This window comes from Ursus arctos, unplaced genomic scaffold, assembly GCF_023065955.2.
Source record: "Ursus arctos isolate Adak ecotype North America unplaced genomic scaffold, UrsArc2.0 scaffold_6, whole genome shotgun sequence".
Taxonomy (NCBI): Eukaryota; Metazoa; Chordata; class Mammalia; order Carnivora; family Ursidae; genus Ursus; species Ursus arctos.
In genome coordinates, this window is record NW_026623078.1 from 68383419 (window position 1) to 68403064 (window position 19646).

Sequence of the window (19646 nt, forward strand, 5' to 3'; positions counted from 1 at the left end):
GAGTGTGCATGCAGAAACCATGTCTGGGGCGCCTGGGTGGCACAGTCGTTAAGCGTCTGCCTTCGGCTCAGGGCGTGATCCCGGCGTTATGGGATCGAGCCCCACATCAGGCTCCTCTGCTATGAGCCTGCTTCTTCCTCTCCCACCCGCCCCTGCTTGTGTTCCCTCTCTCGCTGGCTGTCTCTATCTCTGTCGAATAAATAAATAAAATCTTAAAAAAAAAAAAAAAAAGAAACCATGTCTCAGGGAAGTACACGACAAGAAGGAAGAAGAGGATTATTTTCCCTCTTGGCTCATGCCTATTACTTTCTCCTATTTGGCCCCGTAGAGCTAATTTAAATCCTGGACAATTCTGGACTGCTCAGGTCATTCGTGGCTGCTCGGGACACGAGGTCTTATGCCTACGGTGTGCGGCTTTTCATGCAAGTCTGGAATTGACGGCAAACCCAGAGACTCAAGTGTGCACGTCCTCAGCCCGCTGCCTGGCAGCAGTGGGGGGCAGGGGGCTGGAGGGGCCGCGTTTCCCAGCGAGCGCGGGGCTGGCTGTCAGTGCAGAAACAGGTCGAGCAGGGCCGGCTGTGGCGGGGCCTCGGGCTGGGACAGCGGCTGAGCCTCTCGGACACTAGACCGTGGCATTGAGGGATCGGACGCGCCCAGCGGGGGCAGGCTGCGTGCACCCCGGAGTTTTTAAATTGCTGTTCCCTAACTGTAAGGTGAAGAAGTTCTAAAAAAGGGAAGTAAGGATAATAAAATAATATGCCCCCCATATGGAGATGCTGGCTACCGCCACGCTAAAAGGTAAAGCAGTCAAATATTTGTACTCAGATGCCATGTGAATGAGGCGTGTATAGAAGTAGTCCGGTGCTCCCTACCCACGACTCAAGTACCTTGTGACACCAGCTACGGGTGACTCGTGTTGATAAAATGTTCTATAAAATGCCCTGAACAACGCAAAAACACGTACATGGTAGTTGCATACCTAGAAAATTCAGAATATATTGAATCAGTCAAAAAATGTTTTCATACGTAAAATGTAGTCAGGGTCTAGGCTCAGATAATTATGTGTTTCACCTACGCGAACAACTCAGAGGACAGAACAGTTGTGTGGGTAACGGTGCCACGGGATGTGGGGACTGTCCTCCCATTGCAGGAAGTCTACCCGCTGTTGGCTCTTGTTCAGCAAATACTAAGTGTCCCCCCTTCCCGGCCCCCAGCATAGTGACGACAGAAGAGCACTAGCACAGATTTCCAAAATATGGCAGGTGCCGCTCTTCCTAAGAATCACTTTTTAAACAACACATGGAATACATATCTCTTTGTGTGTTTATCTGCATTTTGCAGACGCTGCATTTAGAAACGTTGTCCACAGTAGTACCTCCAGATGGATCACTGCAGCACTGCGGAGTCTCGTGCGTCCCTGTGCTGGGATCGCTTTAGCTAGTGATGGTCCTATGGACTTTTTAGCTTCTTGTTACAGCTAATGCCGCAAAGATGGTCCTTGTATGTTACTCTGTGTACTTACATCTCTACAATAAGCCCTTAGAGTCAAAAGGTATGTGTATTTTATTTTTTAAATATTTTATTTATTTATTGGAGAGGGAGAGGGAGAGAAGTGAGGAGCAGGTGAGGGGCAGAGGGAGAAGCAGACTCCCTGCTGAGCAGGCAGCCCGACGCAGTGCTGGATCCCTGGACTCCAGGGTCATGACCTGAGCCTAAGGCAGACTAACCGACTGAGCCACTCAGGTGCCCCTGGTACATGTGTTTTAAAATTTTTATAGATATTGCCAGATTACCCTCCAAATTATTGCCAAATGTATATCTACTAATGGCTGTATAAATAAATGCCAGTTTTCCCATCACTCTTCCACCAGTAGGTATTATGTAGAGTTTTAATCTTGGCCAATCGGTTCTTTAACGATAAAAACAAGGAATATTAGGTGTTCTATTTAAAGCCATTTCCATATCATTTTCTATTTCCTAGTAGCCCCCTGCCTTGATATGTCTTTTTATTCTATAGGACATTCATGTGGAAAAGAGATCGGACTTCCAGTGTTTTCTAGGGTAGAACAGGGTCATGACTGAAAGGCAGACCCTAAGTTTTGGCTCTAAGAATATAAGAACTTTGCAACAACGCTCACCATCCAGCAGTGGAAGGACCTGCCTCGGGAGAGACGGAGCTCCCATCCTATAGCTGAAAACTTTCAATTTCAGGCAGAATGAACAACGGTAAGGGATGCTGAGTTTAGTGGAAATATATACAAGGTCACCATTTCTCCAAATGCAGTACTTGGACCAGCAGGGTGTGTGGGATGACTCTAGGTGGTACAGACTTTTTAAAAAATGTAATTGGTGTATATTCATTTTTATATGTATATACTGCATCGCTACATTACTAGCAAGTCAGATACCCTAAGATTCTAAGGCAGTATTGTGATAATTATAAACAAACGTTGGGCACTACTGAGCTTGATGACCTCTGAAGTCTCTTCAATAGTGAGATTCTACAGTTTTAAATGTAATCTCAATAGTACTAAATTTTCAAATGGTAAAAGGACTTCACAGCCTTAGACTAACATTAGTTATAAGCAATTTAAACACCAACCAAGTTGTAGTACTTCAGAGATTTTGAGTATTTGGAGCTCGGTGTACAAGCCAAATCCCATGAAAATTTAGTTAAAATGAGAGCCAAGATCCCTAAGCCCCAGGCGCAGACCCATCCTGAAATTATACACAAAAACCCACACACACCATATTTTCTAGTGGCATCCCCTGTACCCATTGGCAGCTTCTAGAGCCAGTCCTGGCGGAAGAGACTAGCAAGTTGGGTCTTCACACTCCCTCTGTGGCTGTCATGAAACCACCAGCCAATCCACCATATTCAGAGGTGAATATTTATTTAATTCATATATAAATTTTACATGATATCCGTGGTGCTATAAACATAGGCACATTTTTTTTTACCTCAACGTACATTCAAAAATTACTCCCTCACCCCAGTCCACTCCAATCCCAAATTGGAATATCTAGTATTTGTAAAAGAAAGGCCAGAAAGGCTCTACTCATTAATTTCAGGCAAATGCATTTTTCAGCATTTTAATTACATCAATTGAAAGAATTAATTAAACGCCTCTACCTGGGTGTTTGTGAGAGGTTTATGGTGTTTTTCTTCTACTTCGTTCAAGTCAGAAAAGAGATTGCTAACTATATTCCCATTGGCTTTCTTTAAATCCCTGGAACGCTGAGGGCTTGCCTAACCACATTTACCAGCAAATGGGTGGCTTCCCACTCAGTACAGTTAAAACATCAGTCATATGTATTGATTTGCCCTTAAAGGGACAAACGTGAATTTAATAATTCATTGATTCAAATAAGAAATGGATTAAGCACAGAGCCGACTGGACAAAAACAAATTGCCCAAAATGAATCAGTTGATTCGCTGACTGTACCCCGGCATGATCCAGACATCTGACTGTGTGTCATTCACAACATTCTTAACACACAAGACAAGATTAAAATCTACAGTGTAAAATCATTGTAATTTCCTCAGTCCAGAATAAGGAAAAATGAGGACTTGAAATTGATTCATCATCGCCTCTCCAATATGATACACTTAACTTTGAAGGAAAAAACAAGGAGTCATCCACACAATTCTCTTAGTAAAGTTGTCTACTTCTTGCTAATACATTTTAATTCAGAAAATGCTTTAATTTATTGAAATGTATTTTTCTAAAATATAAATATTTAAATTAAGTTTTTATAAATGCAGAGAATGTAATTTGTTGACCCCCACCCAGATATTAATCAGTCTAAAACTTAAGTGATGAAGAAATATTTGTAATTATGATCATTTTAATTTGTCTATAAATATAGAATAGGATCTTTGCAATTTAATTGAGTAATTAACTCATACTTCATGTAGTACTGAGCACCTTAGATTACATATTGTTGAACTTAACTATTGACATTAATACATGTATTTTAATGTTATTTACAATGCATAATTCTCTTGTATAACAACATTCCAGTGACTTCGAAAATATGTAATGAAAGAGTGCAGTATAATTTACAAATGCATCAAAGCTTTCCTGTAATATTCAGGGTGGGAATTCACTCTTCAGCATTTTAAAATGGGAAACCGAAAAAAAAAAATCAGTGACCTAAAACTGTGTTTCCCAAAGTATTTTTTGTTTTTTATTTTATTTTATTTAAGTAATCTCTACACCCAACATGGGGCTTGAACTCAAGACCCCGAGATCAAGAGCTGCATGCTCTACGGACCAAGCCAGCCAGGCGACCCTGTTTTTGTTCTTTTTTAAAACACTTGCTTCATAAAATGCTCTGTCAGAAAGGAGCTCCGTGAGTAAGTGTAGGAATGGTACACGGGATCTCCCGTGGAAGAATCACAATGTGTACACTGAAGTCTTTGAGGAGGCCCACAATCATGAAATCTGTTTGTTGTTTCTTACCTCGATATTTAACACATTTTTGATCATCAAACCTCTTATTCTCACCGCCCCCCCCCCCAACAAAACACCTCTCAGTCAATGCCCTTTGGAACTAGTGTCACATGATACATACTTTGGACGCTGCTTTGTAACTCAATAAACATATGTGTCTCCGCGGGCAAAGTTACATTCCTTTAAAACAGTTGCACTTTTAAAAGCTCTTTGCATAGGTATTTGCTGAAAGACAATTCTGAACAAGCACACAGATTGAATCCAGAGCATTTGTAGGGGAAAGAAGGGTTACAAATGCTTACAGACACTCTAGAGCTAAAAGGTTCGAAGAAGATGACTCCAAAATCAAATAAAATAGGTGTCTTTTTGGTAAATTTGTATCGAAAGGTAAAAATAAAAGCATTAAATTGGTAATATGCTCTATGTTGTCTGAAAATATTCTTGTAGAAAAATATCAGGTCATTATATGACTTCCCTGGAATTCTAGGAGCTGTGGACGCTGGAATTACATGAGGCTGCTCGAGGACTGGTTTGAAAATGCATGCAGACACGCACAGGCAGCAACAAGGGTCAATACATTGCTCAGTACTTCCACTGAAAACCACGAAATGGGGATAATTAACCTCATGTGAGTTGTTTATATATATATTTATATATATGAGATATATGTTATATATATATATATATATATATCTCAAATGACAATCTTTTAAAAAAATATCCATAATTTGCTTTCTGTAAGTAAAGCTGTCAGTCGCGGCTCCCGGGCACCACAGCCCGGTCAATCATCTCTCAAGCACACTTACTGTCCTCACCGCAAAGCTTTGCAACAGAAACACTCTGCTATGGCTCAGATTCTACCAGCTCACAGCTCAGACCAGTGTCCGATGCTTTCTTTAATCCCTGCTCAGCATATGCTCATGAGAATGCTTCAGAATCATTCTACCTCATTGAAAGATAACTCACTAAGAATTACAGCTGCTTCATACTTAAATAAAAGGTGGGTTTCCATTTGAAGCACTTCTCTTTCCTTACCAGCAAAAGTCAACTCAGTTACAAGCAGAAAATAAATCACAATGAAACAAGGGGTCGCGGTTACTGGGGGCGAGAGAGGTGAACGTGTCCATTCCTCATCTCTTCAGCTCTTGCTTACCTGGGTGAGCCAGTTGCCTAGAAACTGGTCTGATTAAGATCTGCACGCACTGTTCTCATGTTCATGCTGTCCTTGATTGTCATTATTTCAAAGCTAGGCTGTGTATTTATTTCCAATCGCCCTCACCTCTTTACCCTTCTACTGTTCTAAAAAGCCAGTTTTCTTCTGAGAGTCCTCGTGGTGCTTTCTTGGGGCCCCCCCTTGCCGTTGGTGCAGCTGACAGAGAAGTCTGGGGCAGTTCGGAGGACTCGGGGATCTAAAGCTGACCGTGGCATGCCACGTCTGGTGCGCCCCTCGTGGTGTCCGATGTCACCCTCCAGTGGCCCAGCAGCCCTCCTTTTCTCAAGGGCAGGTCAGCCCTCTGTTCAGGCCACCAAGCCCAGTCTTGTGATCTTCGCGGACAGGAAGGAGTGAATGATGAAAACAATCGGCTTGGGGCAGGAATGAAGGTCCAGTTGCTGAAATTTCAAGAGAAGAGGGCATGAGCGGTTTAAATAGAGGCTTGATGCAGAAGAGCGATTTGCACATCAAAAGATCCGTGCACGTCCTGCTTTTGTGTTAACTAGAGCAATTATGGTTTGAAATCCTTGCCCGCCCCCCCATGGGATTTAAAAAAACAACTCTTTGAACTAATTTCTTACATCTGTCTTTGTTTCCGGAATAGGTTCTGTGAAATTTATATCTACCAATAGCATAAATATTGATGTTGCCTTTCTTGACTGTTGAAACCATTTGTTTCTGGCATCACAACAGTGAGGTGATTTATGTCGGGTCAGGCCCAGCTTGAAGCAGTACTAAATTTCACATTTAAAGATTCAGTTTGAGTCCCGGTTTTAACACTTAAAAAAACCCCAACACTTTAGAGGTATATAATCTTGGACAAGTCACTTAAAATGTTCCTCAATCCTACCTAATTCACAGGGTAACGACAGCATTGAACGAGACGCTGTGTGTGAGAACTCAGAATAGGGAAGCCAGGCTGCTACGCAGCTGTGTCCCCAGTGTCCTGTCCCCTTGGATTGTTGCAAGCATGTGCGTCGCCTGTTACGGCCCCTGCTCAAGTCTTACCCTTCTCAGCGCTTCCTACGTGTGGCCCAGCACATGACCAGAGGAGAAGAGTCAGGTGGAATTTTTATCACCTGACCCAAGTCAGCAAACCTGCAGGAGCTGTCCCCAATTCTTGTCTGCTGATGACACTGTTGGGGAACAACCACCTGGATGTGTAACATCATCCAGCAACGTTAGGGTTATAGTGACCACGAACCGGGCCCTGTGCTAAATATTTCCTCTACGCTGTCTTACTGAATTCTCACAAAACCCCCGTGTGCTTATTGCCATTATCTGCATGTTGTATTTGAAGAAGTTCTAAAACTTCCTGAGATCTCGCATCTTACAGGGGAGAGTAAGTGTGGATGCAGATGCGGGGCCCGTGACGTCAGAGTCCGGATGGCATCACAGGACTGTGTCTCTCTGACACAGAATGCTACTTCGGGAAGGAACCTACTTCAGTCACTACATTTTACATAAAGACATAGAAGGACTTGCCCGAGACAACTGGTGAGTCAGTTACAGACGCAGAAACAGAACACGGGTCTCTTGACCCTCAATTTATTCCATTTCCTACAGCCCGCGTCCGCCCCCTTCCGCAGAAGGGGTGGGGAAAGGCCTGGCGATGCCCGCCTCTGGGCTTGCGGAACAAGGCCTGGGGACGCTGTGCGTGAACTTGCACTTCTCAGCCAAACCGACTGGCCGCAAAAACTCAGTCCTGCCTCATTCTTCCAAGTCGGGTTGTGATTACAGGCTTCAGAAAGGCTGAACTTTAGACGTAAGTGATTTTCCTCACAGGCAAAAATAGCCTTGGCTTGAGAGCCTTTTGTTTTTTGGGTTTTGGGGTTTTTGCCAGGGAGCAGTCACCTTTAGGAAAGAGCAGAAATGATGGCTAGAGCAGTAACCGAACAAGTCTTAGTAAAACGGACTTTCAAACCACTCTTTTATTTCCCAACAGGTGCTTCAGGCTGAATTTAGTCAATGAAACACACAAACGACGACAAAATCCCGTAAAATCCTGCGGAGCCACTTTAAATGCTGGGAAAATGACTGGCTGGAAACGGTTCTCTGAACGTGAGTTCCGATCGGGGGTCGGGCACAGGCTGTCGCCCTCCTCCCGACCGCCCGTGGCCCCCGTGGGGGAAGCGCAGCTCGCACTGACCACAACAGCCGCGCTGCGACTGTGAAATGAAGGCCCTCGGCTCTCAAGGGTGGTCTGGGCCCTCCCCTTCAGTCAGCCTCTGCTGGGTCCCCCCAGTGGTTTCCAGAGAAGTAGCAGCCCAGTCCCACAGGAGAAGTCACTGACGGGCCTGGAGGCAGAGGGAGGGATTGTGGAAGGCCAGAAGTTTAACTGAAGTCGCTGGAGCTTTAAATTGGAGGTTTACTTCTGCATTTTCTCTATTCCCTATCCCCGTTATCAAGCGGACGTCAAAGAGTATTTGTTGACTAACCTAGTGGCTAGGAGGGACCTAAACAGAGCCTAGTTATGACAGAATCAAGGTCCTCTTGAAAGTCCCGCATTTGACGCTTCCGTGAGATGCTGTGTCTTTCTGAGAGGATCAGTAGCTACGCTTGCTGGAAAGAACAGGCGACTCTCACCCTTCCATGGAACTAAAGAAATACACTTTTTTATTGTAATAGGCAGTAATGATCGCAGGAAATCATGAATTTAAACACACTGGCTATTTGCATATTATTGATAGAAATATAAAAGTTACTTTGACAAATTTGCTAATTTTGTTAGACATTATTTGCCATTAGCCTGAAACTTCTGAGCTCTTGTCTGGCCTTCTCTCCACGTGGGTATTGCTAACCAAGTTTCTCTTTGTTTCCTGCTGCCCCTTCTACTCTGCCCCTGGTCCCAACCCTCCACCTCTGTGTTCCCCACATGCTGTGCTCCTCGGAGACCTCCCACCTGGCTCTCCCTGCTCGGCTTACATCCTTGCACCCCCGACACCAGCACAATGCCGAGGTTAGATGAGATGCAGGGGTGCCTGGGTGGCTCAGTCGGTTAAGCGTCTGCCTTCGGCTCAGGTCACGATCCCAGGGTCCTGGGATCGAGCCTCACGTTGGGTTCTCTAATCAACGGGGAGCTGCTTCTCACTCCCTCCATGTGCTCTCTGTCTCTCACATAAAATAAATAAACCTTTTTAAAAAAATGAATGGTGCATTTTGAAGCTGGTTGGACCCTATTTGATAAGAATTTAATGCTGACTTTCTAAAAGATTACTTGATTCAAATATTTAGTTGGTATGCTAGTGGAAAATGAGGAACTTCGGAATAATTGGATCTAATCATAGTTTTTCAAGGATCAAATAAGACATGAACCTACAAGTACTTTGTAAATAGTCAATGGCTAGATAAACACTAAGGCCGTGTTATGTCTGCGAGCCCTCACAGATGTGTTGCCCAATGAAAAATATATGAAATCACGCCGTGTACAGAAATACACTTACAATCTCGCCATCTTTGCCTCCAAAATCTAAATACAGCATCCTGATTCCATCATCTGAAGACATTTTCAGCTTTTCATAGGGAGACTGTATGATTGTCTTGGGAAAGGCACCCTCCTGTGGTTCAGTGGTAATAGAAAATCCGTTCTCGTAATGTACAGTCAGGCGGCACTCCTGGTTTTTGTAGGTGCAAGCTGAAGGGGAGAGGAGAGAGCACGGTGTGAAGCGAGGTCCGTCCATTCTCCCAGGCACTTACCTTGCAAGGCTCCTCAGTCCCAGGGCCAGCCATACATTTCTTCTCAAGTTGAAAATTAGTCATTGCTCGCAAAAATATTCTCCTTGGACTGATTTTGATACTGTAATTTAACTTGTCCCATGAAACCAAGGGAAATAAGCTGAAAGAATTCTTTTTGCTGGGATTTACTGAATTTTATCTGGGCTCTAGCCTTTATCCAACCCTCTGACAGCACATAGGTAGACAGGTGGACTTGCCTTCCACTGGCCTTGTCTCGGGGGTCGGGGAAAAAAAAAACACCTGACATTTGACTGAGGGTAAGCTAGCTCTGAGCCGTCATCATCACACACACACACACACACACACACACACACACGTGTGCGCACCCATTGCCATGCCCACCACCTGGTGAAAGAAGTGAGCCTTCCTCCGTTCCACTACCAGTGTTAACACATGTTAACACACCTGAGAAGTCGGGAGTGGGGAGCTTAAAAATAATCCCATTTGTAACTTTTAAGAAGTCAAACGAAGCTCATTTTATAAATAGAAACGAGTGTTTTAAAACTTTCCCTGGCGATCTGATGATCGTGGGTCCTGGGGAAGCTGGGCTGCAGAGAGATATCAGACGTGGCTCCTTCCATGGAGAAGGCTGCTTCCTGTCTCTGCCCCGTGTGACACTCAGAGACCTCTCCGGGGCTGGTCACAAGGGACCCTCTGATCCAAAGGAACAAAACTAAAACCTCTTGATCAGAACAGGCACTGGCTTTTATGTGTGGTCCTCACTGCGTTTAGGAAAAGATAGTTCTGGAAGCTTATGAGCTGGACGGGGGACTGCCCCAGAATCCTAGTTCCTATTTAGGAGGACTTGTGAAGGTTTAAACCTTTGATCAAAGAGTTCTGAAAAAGGTTATTAGGTATCAGATTGGATTTTTTGCCTCACAGAACACCACATTTAACAGACCCCGGCAAGTAAATTGGCTCAGACCTTCATATATATCTGAAAGCTCTTTAGGGAAAGCAGGACATTTTCCTGGCTGGGGATGGGGCTTGGGAGGAGAAAGAGGGCGTTAGGACTGCTCTGTTGCATCCTTAGCTCAGCTCGGTTTTATAAACCAAACTGAACTTCACCTTACCGCAGACTTCTGAAGCAGGACCGTAGCTTAATATTACAGGTGAAAAAACAAAAACAAAACAAAACAAAACAAAAACCCCCCACAAAGTTCAGACAGGTGAAATGTGTCACAATTGAGGTGGCTCAGAATTCAAACTTCCAGTTCTTTCCACTCCATGCCGTGTATCTTTCTCATACTCTGGCAGTCAGCATATAGAGGGATGTGAAGAGGGACTTTAGCAAAGTGTCATAGTAATAACTGGAGGAGGGTGGGGGGCCTTCAGGGTTTGGGGGGAAGAAATAGGGGACCCTACCTGCTCACAGAATGAGGTGAGCAGATTGAAACTCTGGTTAAAAATGTACCCCTTCCTCCGACTTCCCACAGGCATCTTTCAATTTGTAACTAAGGGTTGATATTTCCCAAAGACGCACTACACTCTCTAATAGATTTCTGAGTCCTTCTGAGCTCAGCCCCTCCTTAAATCTCATCTTCTCAGAAGGTCCGGAGACCCCTGCGTCCCCGCAGTCCTAGGCTGGCCAACGACAGTGGCGCGGGTGTAGGTACGGCTTCCCACCTTGAATCCTCGTTTTTGACACTCTCTACTTCCATTACCTGTAGAATAAGTGAGCAAATGAGCTCTAAACATGTTTCTCTACTTTCTTCCTCTGTATTTGAACTTTAAAGCTATGCCCTCAGATATTCAGAATCAACTGATTGCGGTTACTTTGAATTCTAGTTGACCTCAGCTGGTGTTCCGGCCTTTTTATAATGGAACTGATTATCTGAAGATGTTCTCAATCCACACAGAACAAATCGAACACATTAGCAAGTTAATTGAAGCTCTGATTAAAACGTAAGCCCGCTCCGCAACTCCCTGAAGGCATCGTTCAATCTGTGACTGGGTTGCACCTGTGGTCATTGTGGAATCCCTTCCCCCCCCACCCGGCTAGCTCAGTGTGCACGGTGCTTTGTTGTTTCCTTCGGCTGGCGTACCAACGGCCGCATGGCTTTCCTGTCCGAGCAGAGTTCAGCTTATTGAGAAAGAAAGATTTTACAAAATCTGTGGAATGTAAACTAAACCAAATCCCCTTGGCCTTCTCCATTCTTTTCTAGAACACTCCTGAATTTCTTGCAAGGAGCGTGCACTTCTCTGGCATTTACACCTATCAGTTCACGAAGTCTAGTTTTCTGGTTTTCCAACTCTCAGGTCTAAAACTCCAGTTTTTCTTGCCATACAGATTCAGCCTAAAAATAAGAGCTTCGGCGACACTCTCAAAAGGTTTCCAGCCATGATGGGAAAGAGTGGGGGCACCAATCAGTTTCAGGACAATTACAAAAAGACACGGATTTTCCTGGAGTTGCTGAGCATTCTACAAAACATCTGCCTTTTCATGTTTGCACGAGTAGAGGAAATGTGGAGAAGCCCTACCACACACTGACCTCCGTCCCATCTTTTCGACTACTCCTGAGAGGGAGTTGCTCCTGGGGGAGGTTGCTCCCTGCGTGGTGCTGCTCCCAGAAGGCTCCACGGCCCAGCAGCATCCGCACCAGCCGGGATGTTATCAGGTACATATTCTTGGGCCCCAACCCCAAATGGCTGAACCACAATCTCTGGGGGTGGAGGTCAGCAATCTGAGGCTTTTAGGAGTAAAACAAAAAGAACTGTATTTCTATTGTTGTTTTCAGCGTGGCTAAAGTTTGGCAATGCTGTACCTGAGATGTCTTGTGGGAAATCTCTTCCTCTAGAGCAGAGAGGTACAATAGGTCTCTGCGCCATGATGGAAGTGTTCTAGATTTGTACCATCCAACATGGTAGCCATTAGGTAGGCACAGGTGGTGACTGAGCCCTGGAAACGTGGCTCGTGTGACTGAGGAATTCATTTAATTACATTACATTTAAATAGCCACACATGACCAGAAGCTAGCATCCTGGACAGCGCAGGTCTGGGGACATAATGACAAGAGTAACAACGAATCATAACACGTAGTGAGCGTTACTCATGGCCAAGCACCGTGCTGTGAGCTTTACCTGGATTATGTCTCTTCATTCTTGACAACAACTCTGTGAGGTGGGTACTATTATTTCCTTCTTTTTACAGATGAAGAAAACTAGAGATGCAAGTAAGAGTAAGAAAGAGATTAAGAAAGAAATAGGGCTGGAATTTGAATCTAGACCTTTCTGACTTAAATCCCACACTGTGGCTCTTACCTAGTGCTGGTTCCTCAGAGACAGACAGAAATGAAAGAACAGGCAAGAAAACATGATAGAAGAGGGTGAACAGAGAGTATTCTAAGAAGCAACCAGTGGGACTCAGAGGTGGATTTACTGGAAGACTGTGGTTGAGGATACCAGCTACTCTGTCATACGTGCCCTCGTTACAAGTGACCGTTGTGTGTATTCCATTTAATTTAATTTTTTAAATGTTGGTCTTGCCTCAACTCATTGACTTCTGGACCCATAACAGGGTTGTTTCTCCCAGTGTGGAAAACACTGAGAGACAGTATATGAAATGCCTGGCACGTTGTGAGTAGACTCAATAAATAGGACAGTGCAGAAGGGTTCCTCCCTTCTACACACATGTCATCCATGTAAATCGCACTCCCCCCACTCACTAGCCCTTCCTTAGAGCTCTGCATGAACGCGGCTGTGCTCACCGTGTGCTCCCTCCATTCTGTCTTGGCTCCAACATTCAGACCAGGGTCACTGGTGGCTCCTCCCATCTTCCCAAGGCTCTGCCCTTTGCTATTGAACACCCACCCCCCCACCCCCTCATGCCTCTGTTTCCTGCTCTTTTTCACAAACTGGTGCCCCAGTTTTCTGATCAATTCCGTGAGCTACCAACATTATTATTTCCAAGAATTTTATTCTGTGATAAATTACTGAGTCACTCTCCGCTGTTTGTAACAAGAACCCTGCTAGTTGGTCCCTGGAAGCTCGTGCCTGCAGGGAGCCACCCACGGGTCACAGGTAGGAAAATGACATCTGACTCCCCCCATTACCAACTTTTCTTGAATGGAGATGGGAAAAGGTTTACATTTGAGTAGGGCATAGAGTGGCCTAATTTGGAAGAACTGAAGTTCACTTCTGGAATTCCAAAGAGCCCAGAAGGCCAATACTGGAAACGATGTTGAGACGGGGGTGGAGTAGAGGGCGCGTGGGTGCCCTGAGAGCCAGCGTGCTCACCTGTGGTGACTTCGGTGACCAGTTCTGCCGAGTTGTGGCAGCCCTGCACGATGCTCCTGGTCCAGTGGGAGAGGTCCCTGCTGGTCTCGGCCCTGAACAGGTGGGTTTCAATCCCCTGCCTGGTGCCCGTTCGTGTCGCGAAGGACAGATCCACACCAGCCTGGGGCGATCCTTTGCCCGGACCTGAATGGACCAGCCTGTTAAGAGAGAGAGACAGAGAGAGACAGAAAATCATCAAACTGGAAACCAGTCTGTTTCGTGGACTTGTCACCTGGCAAAAAGCTCCCAAACCGGTGATCTGCTCTCAGCTTTCCGCCCTAGAACCAAAGGGTCCACCCCAGCACCAGCGTTCGCCGTGGTTTTTCTGCCTTCTGCTCAGCCAATTTGTTGCGGGGCTAGAGTGAGACTTGAAGGTGCCTAGGGACTGTGTCTGGTGACACGGGCAGCGTTGCAGGCCATGCCTTTAATGAGACAAATTCAACTATGCTCACTCGGCCAAAATGAGAATTAAGACAACGCAGAAGAGAACGATTCACACAGTGTGTCAATCCCTTCCTCTCCATCCCGCTCCTGGGCACGTGCATGTCCCAGGGCGAGCATCACACCCGTTTCTGCGTGCGGTTCCATTCCCCAGTGTTTCTTGTAGTTTGTCCTTCTGGGTCCGCATCCGTCAAGCACACAGCCTCCAAGGGCAAGCAAAGCACCAGGGACTGAGCTGAAGAAGCAGCAATCCGTGCACTCGTGTTAAGGCTCTGGAAGAAGCAGCAATGCGGGGCTTCCTGGGAACTGGAAGAGAACTGCATTTTATGGGAGATTGCAGGGATTTCAGACAGTGATTTTTACCACACGATTTTCACACTGACTTTACAACACACGCTCAGCAGAAAACGTGACTCCCATAGTAGATATTTCCCAAAAGGCCAGGCGGAAAAAATGAAGACTCTCAGATTCCGAGTGCTACCTTCCAGCAGGCGCTGGCTCCTACTTCTCACGTGTCCCCTTGAAGCCCCCCGATCTCTCCTGCTCCCTCCTGCTCCTCGATACCTCAACCTCCTTTGGGAAGAAATGCTCCTATCAATAATTTGCAGGATAGGGCGAGTATAATTTAGTAAATGTTACTTCTCCCCAGGATATTGGCATTTCCAGCCTATCTTTTAATACAGAAAGAAACACTACCATTTGCTAGAGAAATTCCAGGTGTCTCTTCAGTTGGCGCACAGGAGAGGTACTTTCTTAGGCAAAGGCCTTATTCCCTCCAGATTAAAAATTGCACAAAAGGAAATCCAAAAGCTTATTTTCCCTCTTAAGCTTAAATATTGTAGAGCAAAATTATTGGTGAAATAAAACATCGCCCGCTGTTGAATTTTAGCAACGGGCTTATTGCATAACTCTGAGGAGCTCTCTTTTACCCACAAAGCTGGTATTGGGGGGAGGGGTGTTTTGCAATGCCTGCTGGAAGAAAAAGGTTCGTTGAAAAGCTTTTTGGTTCTAAAATTCATTGAAGATAGAGAAGTTTCCAAGAGATAATGAATGTTGGCAAGAGTGTGGAGAAAAGGGAACCTCCAGCACACTGTTGGTGGGAATGCAAATTGGCGCAGCCATTCTGGAAAACAGTATGGAGGTTCTGCAAAAAAAAAAAAAATTAAAATTAGAACTATCAGATCCACCAATTCCACATCTGGGAATATGTCTGAAGGAAGCAAAATCAGTTTCTCAAAGACATATCTACAACTCCATGTTCGTTGCAGCACTATTCACAAAAGCCAAGATACAGAAACAACCTACATGTCCATTGATGGATAAATGGATAAAGAAAATGGCACACATACATACACACAAACACACACACACACACACACACACACACACACACACACACACACACAGAGGAATATTATTCAGCCTTAAAAAGGAAGGAAGTCCTGCCATTTGCAACAGCATGAAGGAGCCTGGAAGGCATTATGGCTAAGCAAGAAAAGCCAGACAGAGAAAGACAGTAGTGGGTGGTATCATTCATATGTCGAATCTGAAAAAAGTCAAACTCATAGAAACAGAGCAGAATGATGGCTGCCAAGGGCTAGAAGGTGGGAGAAATGGGGAGATGTTGGTCAAAGGGTACAAACTTTTAGTTATAAGATCAGTAAGTCCTGAGGATCTAATGCACAGCAAGGTGACTATACTTAGTAATACTGTGTTGTGTACTCGAAGTTTGCTAAGAGAGTCGATCTTAAACACCCCCCCCTCCACACGCCCATGAAGTAACTAGGTGAGGTGATAGGTGCTTTAATTAACTTAATTGTGGTAATCATTTCATGATACATATGTATATGAAATTATTATATTGTGCGTTTTAAATTTTACCAATTATACCTCAATAAAAAATAATAATAAAAGAGAAGCTCCATGAATCTCATTGAGAGAAGAATCTGGGACAGTGTGCTGACATGAATTTCAAAATCTAGGTGAGGTTAGAGGAAAAATAAAGCATTCTCAAAAGCCTGCCATAGGTTTTAAAGGGATTGAGGGTCTGGCAAAAAAAATCATTAAGAAAAGGTACATATAAAAAAAACAAGAGTTTGTACTGTTTTCTTAGTTGCTCAAAAGTGTTTTTATACTCGAAGGTGTTCACGTTTTAGTTGCTTCAGGAAATACATCTAGCACTTCCTTTTTCTTTTTTTTTTTTTTTTAAAGATTTTACTTATTTATTTGACAGAGATAGAGACAGCCAGCGAGAGAGGGAACACAAGCAGGGCGAGTGGGAGAGGAAGAAGCAGGCTCATAGCAGAGGAGCCTGATGTGGGGCTTGATCCCAGAACGCCGGGATCACGCCCTGAGCCGAAGGCAGACGCTTAACCGCTGTGCCACCCAGGCGCCCCTAGCTCTTCCTTTTTCAAACCTTATAATCTGTAGCGGTTGGGGGCGCCTGGCTGGCTCAGTCGGAAGAGCAAGCCACTCTTGATCTCAGGGTGGGGAGATCGAGCCCCAGCCCCACGTGGGGTGTAGAGATCACTTAAATAAATAAAACAAAATCTGTGTTGGTTGGGAGCACCTGCCCAGCTTCAGGGTAAACTGAAAAGAGATACAGGTTTGGGGGACAAAAAAGCCCGCACGGAACCCCCATTCTGCCATTTGTTAAGCGTTCTAACGCTTAACTACCTCTTGTGAGGTAGTGTTTTGAAGGTCAACTGAAATAATCTATGATATCTATGAAATAACGATATTGTGAACTGTCCACGTTCAGCACAGACCTAGCGTACAGTTTGTACTAAGTATTATTCCCATACCCCTTCCACACCCCTAGTGCCTCTACCCTCAGATTCTTTATTTTAAAAATGCAATTCCTGCCTCCCATGCTTGGGATTCGGTATAATAAGATACATAAAGCACTTCATCCAGTGTTTAGTGATCATAAGAAGCATTCCGTAAGCATTAGTTCCCTTATGCCTTCCCTAGCCTGACATGTTCTCACTTTCCATCCCTAAATTTCCACCGAGGGGACATCAACTCTGTCACAATCCAGGGCCAGCGGAAATGTAACACGGAGGCACAAGCGGAGGGAGAAAAAAGACGTACCGTCCTTGTGAAGAATGTCACTTGTTTGTGAATTTCCTACCAATATTAATTTTTCTCCAGAGAGACTATAAAACTGAAGCCAATAATAACTGGAAAATGCAATTTGTTGGAAAATTTGCAGTTGGCAGATCTGGGTCTAGGGAATGAAATTATTAACCAAGTGTAACAAGCTATGAGAAAGGCCTGGATCTAACTGATGGATACAGGGCACAGGGAGTCCTTGATGGGGAAACTCGGGGTGTTCCAGGAAATAACGATGAGAAAAGAGCCTTTGGAAGGAGGACCACTGCTGTACTTTGTTATTCGTCTCATCACCAAATTTCATTCGTTGAAAAGAAAAGGGAAGAGGAGAAATTGATTTTTCCATCAAGCATAAATTATCGAATATCTGTATTAAAGAACAAGTTGATTTGCTATCTGAATAGCAGACATGCTGAATAATCCGTTCGTTTGAATACACCGGTATTGGTTAATGAAACGTGCAGAGCTGTTGTAAACAATCAGATGAAGCAAACTGTCCTTTCCGTTACCTAATGTGCACAGTGGTAACAAAAAGATACTTTTCCAGATTAAAATCGAGGGGCCTACAGGGCCACCTGGGCGGTGCAGTTGGTTAAGCATCAGACTCTTGGTTTCAGCTCAGGTCCTGATCTCAGGGTCCTGGGATCAAGCCCCCGGTCCAGCTTTGCACTCGGCATGGAGTCTGCTTGGGCTTGTCTCTCCTTCTCCCTCTGCCCCTCCCTACTACCACTCAAATAAATAAATAAATCTTTAAAAAAAAAAATCAAGTGAACTACACCCAATATCCACACGATGCATATGGGTACACCCCTCTGGGTGGAATATTACACAGACCTTGAAAATTATTTTATAAACACACATGGCAAATGTGGGGAAATGTACATAGATCTATTGAAAATCTCCAGGTATGCAACTATGTAAGAGGAAAAACTTGGAAACAAATCCATTAAAGTGTCGAGTAATTTTATGGGTGATTTCATTTCTTCTAATTTTTTTTATCTTAAAATTTTCCATTCCACTGAAAATTTCCATTCCTCTGAAAAATACATACATTCTGACTCAGAGTGTCATACACGTTTTGCCTGTCGTTTGTTTCAGGCATTAGTGTCAAGTCAGGGTTGGAACACCGGGTGAGCTCCTCTGTGTCCCCTTGCATGTGCTTATGTCTGGGTCATTCCGAATTGTCCTCATCCAGCTCTTCAGACTCAACACCTGCAGTGGAACAGCCTGTCTCACCGTGAAGCTGAGCCGTGCGGGATGAAACCTACACCCGTGGCCTCATTAACCCCTTACATGAACCAACTGGCCTCCAGCAAAGGGGACAGAAGACAGGCTGAGACCTGCCAGTTGAAGTTACAGAATGTTTTTGGATTCAGGGGTGCTCTGGGGGACCTTAGAGGAGCTTCTTGCCCTGTTCAAGTCTTTTCTCTCCAAGTGACCACCAAAAAAGTCACTAATTTCAATCAATCAATAAAGATTTTGCCATTCGCCAACTGTTATATCCTACAAACATTTGTGGAATGTTAAAGACTGACTGTGTCCCACTAAAACTCACAGGTTGAAGCCCTGACCCCCAGTGTTGACTGTATTTGGAAATAGGGCCTATAATGAGCTAATAAAGGTTAAGTGAAGGCATAAGGGTGGGGTCTCAACCAATAGGTAGGTGCCTTATGAGAAAAGAAAGACATGCCAGAGATGTCTCTCCCTCCACATGCACACAGTGGAAAGGCCAGGCGAGGACAGAGCAAAGAGGCAGCAGTCTATAAGCCAGGAAGGAAACCCTCACCAGAAACCAACCCTGATGGCACCTTGATCTTGGGACTTCTAGTCTCCAGAACTGTAAGAAAATAAATTTCTGTTGCGTATGCCACCTGCTTTGTAGTATTTTGTTACGGCAGCCCTAGACAACCAATAAGAGCACCTACTCTGTGCAAACCCAAGGCTAGGCATGGCGTGAGGAGAACAGATGTGGCCCTTTGTTAAGTGGCCAGAGCCACGAAGAGTCAATTGGACTAGGAATGGAGGCAGAGCTCTGGCCTCAGACCTGTGCTTTGACGACTTTTATCAGTGACTTGTCTCAAGTTGTAGAGGACACAGACATCAAATCAATGGATGACCCAAAACTGTTAAGAAGAAGAAATACAAAATCAAGACGTTAGATTACTAAGCACTGCAGTTAGAGCCCCAAACAACACCAACAAAGTTAGAATGGGGAGACTCGGTGTGGAAGCCCATTGGAAACTAGCTGACGGCTGACTCGACTCAGAGCTACCAAGAGCACTAATGCGAATTTAAGATGAATTAATGGAATGAGAGCAGGTGCTGGTCCTTTGTTGCCCTGTACTGCTTAGACTACGCCTAAAGCACAGCACTGGGTCCTAGGCACCAAGCTTTAGGAGAGGGCTTTTTCA

At 44.7% G+C, this 19646-nt stretch overlaps 1 protein-coding gene across 1 annotated transcript in view; it reads right to left on the reverse strand.

The window, feature by feature from the left end:
- Positions 1-2877: 2877 nt before the first annotated feature.
- The window catches only part of SNTB1 (syntrophin beta 1), a 218948-nt gene continuing 202179 nt past the window's right edge, over positions 2878-19646 (reverse strand). The window contains exons 5-7 of the mRNA XM_026495500.4: positions 13642-13838; positions 9114-9304; positions 2878-6068 (exon numbers count right to left, since the gene is read on the reverse strand). Coding sequence (XP_026351285.2) covers positions 5976-6068; positions 9114-9304; positions 13642-13838 — 481 coding nt within the window. The 3' untranslated portion in view covers positions 2878-5975. The remainder of the gene's footprint in view (positions 6069-9113; positions 9305-13641; positions 13839-19646) is intronic.